The sequence below is a fragment of the Neovison vison genome, chromosome 9 (assembly GCF_020171115.1).
Source record: "Neovison vison isolate M4711 chromosome 9, ASM_NN_V1, whole genome shotgun sequence".
NCBI classification, from domain to species: domain Eukaryota; kingdom Metazoa; phylum Chordata; class Mammalia; order Carnivora; family Mustelidae; genus Neogale; species Neogale vison.
In genome coordinates this window covers 46,864,273-46,871,030 of record NC_058099.1, presented here as the reverse complement: position 1 = coordinate 46,871,030, position 6,758 = coordinate 46,864,273, and the positions used below count along the sequence as shown (strand labels likewise).

The 6,758-nt window shown below is 38.5% G+C and overlaps 1 protein-coding gene across 1 annotated transcript; it reads left to right on the top strand.

The window, feature by feature from the left end:
- The first annotated feature begins 1,119 nt into the window (after window positions 1-1,119).
- DMRTA1 (DMRT like family A1) lies at window positions 1,120-6,041 on the top strand. The gene is made up of 2 exons (XM_044264306.1): window positions 1,120-1,762; window positions 5,101-6,041. The coding sequence occupies exons 1-2, from the start codon at window positions 1,120-1,122 to the stop codon at window positions 5,946-5,948; spliced, it is 1,491 nt and encodes a 496-aa protein (XP_044120241.1). The 3' UTR covers window positions 5,949-6,041.
- Window positions 6,042-6,758: the final 717 nt, after the last annotated feature.

Genomic DNA, 6,758 nt, shown 5'->3' with positions numbered 1-6,758 from the left:
GTAGTTGAATATTATTTTGAAGAACTGATAGAGTCCTGACTCTCCTTTCTATTAAGAACAAACACTCATGAATTTTCTGCTGCAAATGCTCTTGATTTAAAAGCAGTATGATCTTTTCTTACAATTAAGGTCATTAAATGCTTATTTTAAGAGTGCATATTATGATAGTGTATTTAAAGAATGGTCTAAATAACCTTTCCCAGTATTTTACAATAGAAATGTGAAGTATTTTTGAAACAGCTTTAACACAGTTGCTGCTTATAAAGAGCTCCACATAAGAAACGCATAAAGACATTTAAGCGGTCACATTTCAAAATATAATAATGCGTGCCATTCAAATTCTCATTTGTAAATAAACAGAATGAACGAGAAGAATCCAAATGTGAACGAATTTCCTTCATTATTTATCCATTGTTTTGATGCAGTCCTAGGACCCATTTTAAATAAAGCATCTTTCAGGTGCATATTATTTGCCATCTGTCGGGCTGTGCTTTCTCATTAACATTGGACATGCTACCATCCTTAAACTTCACCCGGGAAAAGGAAAGAGAAAAGGAAAAACAAGTCCACATCCAAATTTTCAAACTTGCTTAGGAGAAGTGTGGGACTGAGAAAAGAACTTACAATCTTCTTACTTTAAGAAGGGTGGTAAGAGGCATGGTAGAAAGCGTGATTATTTCACAAAAATAGACGTTGAGGAATTCATGGGGAGGCAAGTGGGAGAAAAAGGCTTTTTTTGGAGAATGGACCTTAACAGCCCATCAAGACGGTGTCTTGTGTCCCCCACCGTCCCTCCTCCCAGGCGGTCCCACTCCCCACCCGGCCCGCCCTCCCAGGGCTTCTGCGCTCTGCCCGGGTGGGCGGGGTAGCTTCTGCAGCCGTCCGTTCACCCGCTCAGAGGGCTGAGCGCGCTGAGCATAGGGGCATTAACTTAGCGCCCCGGGACTCTTGAGGCTCACCGGTCATCTGCGCCTCTTAGAGTCTCCAGCGCCCGGCGGGAATTCTGTCAAACTTTGTCGGCGTGTGGGTTGGAGGCAGCGGGACCGCGGCCAGTCCTTGCGGCCCCCGCTCCCGGCAGGGTTGGCTGTGGACAGATCACTTTGCTCACCAGACTTGGAAATGGAGCAGTCACAGTGTGGCAGCAGAGACCGCAGCGGCAGCGGCCGACCCCACTTGGCCCCGGGGCTGGTGACTGCTGCCCCTCCAACCCCGTCTTCAGCGTTGCCAGTACCCTCGGGGATACCAGTTCCTCCAACTTTCCTGCGGCCACCCAGCCTCTTTCTGCGGGCAGCCGCAGCCGCCACGGGAAGCGGAGGCTGTCGGTCGGCTCCGGGACTGGAGAGGGGTGTGGGTGCGGTGAGCTGCGGCTACCCGCGGACACCCAAATGCGCCCGTTGTCGCAACCATGGCGTCGTGTCGGCACTCAAGGGCCACAAACGCTTCTGCCGCTGGCGGGACTGCGCCTGTGCCAAGTGCACCCTGATCGCCGAGCGCCAGCGCGTCATGGCTGCCCAGGTGGCGCTGCGCCGGCAACAGGCCCAGGAAGAGAGTGAGGCCCGGGGGCTGCAGAGGCTCCTGTACCCTGGTCCCTGCGGGCCGGGGGGTCGGACATCCGGAAGCAACAGCAACAGAATGGAGAATTCCCAGGCCTCCAGCGGCCCTGCGGCGGTGACAGCAATGGAACTGAGTGCCTTGAGGCAGGCTAGTCTGGCGACGCCTGCTTTCCAAGTAGTCCATCCAGATAACGCGGAGCTAAAGCAAGGTAAGTTGGTCTTTCCTTTACACTTTTACAAAGGAAAATGGTTGTTTGGGAAAGAGACTCTTGGAAACAAGTAGCCGTGCCTTCGTAGTGGGCAAGAAAAGTTGTTTAAAAGAAGCACTCATTTAAATTCTGGGAAACTGCTCTGTAATAGGAATGTTAATGAGGATGTTAGAGACACATCACCTTGGAGGGGCTTTCTGTACCATTAGGTGGTAGGATAAGATAATGTAAAAGTGAAGAGGGAGTAATCAGATGAGCAACTCAGGCTAGGAATAGAATTTGCACACAAGTTGATATTACTTTGGGTGAGTTAGAACTTCAAGCAGGCGTTAGAGAAGCTGGATGTTGGACTTGCCCTATACTCTTTTCAGCTATAAAACCAGAGTTAAACTTCCAGTCTTGCTGGGAAAGTCACTGAAGGTTGAGACTACAGTTCCTTATCTTTTGGGCAAACCTTTGCTGGCAGCTACCAAACCTTTTTTCATCTCCTTTTCTTCCCTTAAAAATTTTAAGCACCACCCCATGACTGTTTGTTAGCCTCCAAAAATGTAGAAAGCTCTAAATTTGAAGTTTCAGCTCTTTTCCCTAGAAAGAAATTTATGCTTTCCAGATTGGTAAAACCAATAGGAAAAAGAATTTCAAAGTCCAGTATTAGGGATTTCTTACCCGAGGAGTTTTAATTTTTTTCCTCTTATTTTTTGACGGCAAAACACCTCATCCCTTTTGTTATGTAAAAAAGATATAAGCATTTTTTATTAGCTTTATCTCAAATTAACTTTTCCTGCTGATGCAAATCTCACTGTATTTTATTGAATTTCTCAGCCCTCAACAGGTAACACTAGGAGTGTAAATGTCACTTCAGTATTTTTGTATAAATTCAAGACAGGTTGTATTATACGAAATTCTGTGGTAATGGAAAGTAAGTTTTAGAAAATTTCCCCAAATTCTGAAAATTGCAGATCTTTTTGGATCACAGGATGTACTTTTGAAAAAGACTCTCTCTGTATTTAAATAAAGCATATATGATTTTGTGTTCATCTATGCCATTGTTTTGCCCGTTCTAGTTCCTTTCAATGCAGATTAAAACAGATTAATCTGCAAAACAGATTAAACATGTCTCATGAAAAATCAAAGCATTCTGAAGGACAAAGTCATTAAGCAAATGATAACTGCTATAAAAAAGAAAAATTCTGTAAACTAAATTGTCAGTGAAATCTTGCTAATAACTTTCTGTTAGACATTGATTTATATGTTTTTTGGGGGTACCCAAAGTGTTCTGTTTTATAGAGTCAGATAGTTTATTTTAATCTTTGCCTCAGTTGACCTACTTTTTTGAAAAGCCACGTCTGTAGCTTTTCTGACCTTACTGCATCCTCTTACCCAATATCCGTGAACTGCAGTAGTCTGTTTAATTTACTCACTCATTAGACAAAGACTAGCCATGATTCAGAGGTGAATATGATTTTTCTGCATACAGAAAAAACTTAAAACTTATAGACAGAAGAAGGAAGACTATATTTATCCAATACAAGACAAAATATATGATGATAAAAATAAAGAAATAGAACCAGATATAAGAGTTTAGAAAACAGACATGATGTAAATGATATCACAGTTTCTTAAAGATACCTTATTTTCTAGAGTCTTATGCAATCAGTACTTCATTGCATCATATTGTACTCTGTGAGAACAGTATAATAGTAAAAATTGTTTTGTGCATTAATTGCTGTAGACATGAAGTTTTGATAACTTACATGTTTGGTTGGGGGAGAGTGTATTTTGTGGATCATAGTTAGAAATAAAATGTAATGATGGACCAAAGCCAATCTCTCCCCACTTGGTAGACTTCATTAGAAAAGTTTCATTGTTTCTTTTAAAGTTGAAAATACTAGAGAGTCTTTGCAGTCTTACAGGAGCAACATCTTTTCTTTTGTCATCTCTTTGATACAATGACATAATTTTTAACCCTCAAAATGTTAAATTGTACACACTTTAATTTTAAAATTAAACATATATAGTATAGATACTTCTTTAGAATTTAGGAGTGCTTCTGAGAAACCAAATCATGTATGCAAATCACTGCTTTATGCAGTATTTTTTTGGCTGGCTTCATAACATTTGTAGAAAAAGAAAGCTTGACAGAAATACTCTGAGTATCCTACTTGACAGTTTACTTTTTTTTTTTAATGGAACTAGAGGTAGAATAGGCTTATAGGATAAGAGGAAATGTAAACCAAAATAAAAGTTATTTAGTGAATGTATACATTATTATTTTCCTTGCATAAACTGCAAAAGGCATTTAAAATGGTAGTGTTTTATTAATATTAATATGCTCAACATGTTGAGGTATAAAATCAGATTTTTGTGTAAAAATATTTTTGAAAAACTTCCCCTAGTATTGGAAGGGAGTTGTGATTTGAAGTAAATAACCACTATGTTGTTTTTACAAGATGCTTTAAAGATATGTACAGATTGCAATAGTGTAATAGTGCAGTTTATGATTTTCTTTTAGAAACAACTTGACTGTAAAGGTTTTTTTTGGATACTTCCTAGGGATTGAAAAAGAAAGTCCATATTTCATAGGGAATTATTTAAAAATGCCAAGTCTTTATTATCTCTAACATAAAACAATATATATGAGCTCTGTCTGGTATGATATGAGATTGGTACAGAGTGGTCATTATTGGTTTAGATTTGAAGTGAAATCAAGAATTTTTTTTGTTTTTCACATTATTTAGGTAACTTAGTTGGAACCTGACATATGAGCATTAAAAAAAAAAGAACATTGAAATATAATATTATTTATTAAATAGAATGTTCATTTTCATACTGAGATTGTTCCTTCCTTTGAATTCTTATCTAAACAGTCATTTTACTTAGGTTGTTTTTGTTTGTTTGTTTGTTTGTTTGTTTTGCATAGTGTCATTTTGGGGGGAAAAAAGCTCCCTGAGATAACAATGAAATTTGGATAAAATTTAGAAAATCTCAAATCACCAAATGGGGCAAATAATGTGAGATACTGGTTTCACTTTAATAGTTGGGGTAATAATAGACTTTTATCTTCTAATTTCTAAATTAACTAGAGCATTTGTGTATTATATAATTTTATGATCTTGGAATAACCTAGTAAATAGCATTTCCCCACTATTCCAGGGTCTTTACTTCTGAATGACCTTTTAAAATTCTTATTCATTAAAGTTTCTTGCAGCAAATAAGTATTACTAATATAGTTAGTAAATGAATTACTTTATCCAGCATTATTTTCAAGTAGGCAGTACACTCTGTGTTTTGGAAAGTTTTCCTCTATTTGATTTCTTTTTTTCTTTTCTATCCCCCAGAACTAAAAGAGAGTAAATGTGACTCATGCCAGAGTGGACAAGAAGAGCCAGTCTCTAAATCCCATCAGTGTACTTTGGGATCATCTCCTAAGTCTAATGGTGTCATTGGAAAACAAAACATCAGGCCATCTATTTCAGAAAGCTCAAACAAGGAAGATAGTATTCAGCCTCTTCACCTTGGGGAGCTATCAGGAGGGGAAGAGAGTCCCAGATCCCTGTCATCATCTGATCTGGAATCAGGAAATGAAAGTGAGTGGGCCAAAGACTTCATTGCTGCCAGAGCCAGCCTTCCCACACTGTCCTCAAGACCAAGAGACCCTCTTGATATCCTTACCAGGATTTTTCCAAGTTATAGGCGTAGCCGGCTAGAAGGCATTCTGCGCTTCTGCAAAGGGGATGTGGTTCAAGCCATTGAACAGGTCCTAAATGGGAAGGAACACCAACCAGACACCAGGGACCTAGCAAGCTCAGGAGAACTGGAAAATACAGCTTTTCAGAGAGCGTCAAATTTTAGTTTAGGTGGAATTGGTTTTGGAACTCTAGGGAATAAATCAGCTTTCTCTCCTCTTCAGACTGTTTCTGCTTCTTATGGAGGTGATTCAGGTCTCTACAGCTTAAGTCCTAGACTAGGTATCAATCCTTTACGGCTGGCATATTCCTCTCCAGGAAGAGGGCTCTCTGGTTTTATGTCTCCTTACCTAACTCCGGGGTTGGTACCAGCATTGCCTTTTCGACCAGCTTTGGATTATGCATTTTCAGGAATGATTAGGGAGTCTTCCTACCTTCCCAGTAAAGACTCAGTAACTGGTGGCAGATTGTATTCCAGGCCAAGTGAGGACAATCTGTAGTATTTCTTCCTATTCTCCCTTTTTGGAGTATTTCTAGAAGCATGCAATTCAGCTCACACACCCACACCTATTAATGTGTACACTATTTAATGTGAATGGTGTACTAGACCTTAGAAATGCTGTTGTTTTTTTTTTTTACAACCAATATGATAGATTTGAGATCGCAAGATTCTTCTTTAGCATTTACTAAGTGAAAGAAACATTTAAACATTATATGTGCCTTGAGTAAAGTCATTTCAGGAAATATTTTTACTTTTATGAATTTTCTCCCTAAAATATCATTTGTAGAATTCCTATTTTATGACTATACTTGTTTATATTTTGTTGAAAAATGGAGCTTATAGTTTTAAAATACATTTTTAAGTGTAAAGCCACCCAGGATATAAAATGAGCTAAAAGGAAGAATTGAAAAGTTGAGGTAGTTCCAAATGACTGTTACTTTGAACTTTTTCTTTCCTTCTGTTCCTTGTACACAGGAGAGAAAAAAACTATTCAAAGTATTTTAAAGCATTTTATTCACATATAAGTAATTAGTAATAAGTAAAACTTTTGTGAAATTTAAATTCCTTATTTTTTCCTGAATGTCTTATTTTTATTCATATCTACCAACTTGGATAACAAATTCCATTAATAAAACATTTCTTTTTAAAGTGAACTTTGTAAATTACACAAAGCCTATGAAGTGTATTTTAGGAAATGAGACGGCACCATCTCCTGGTCACTATCACTAATTGCATCTAAGTTCTGGTAGAGTGTAGGAATTAGAAATGAATGGTTTCCTAATAGTGTTAGTTGACCTTATTTTGAAAC

What these genes read in the sequence shown, in the direction of transcription:
- DMRTA1 (XM_044264306.1), top strand. Translation starts at nt 1,120, where the DNA reads ATGGAGCAGTCACAGTGTGGCAGCAGAGACCGCAGCGGCAGCGGCCGA. An exon ending in TAACGCGGAGCTAAAGCAAG is followed by an intron (nt 1,763 to 5,100) that starts GTAAGTTGGTCT and finishes TCTATCCCCCAG; the next exon opens with AACTAAAAGAGAGTAAATGT.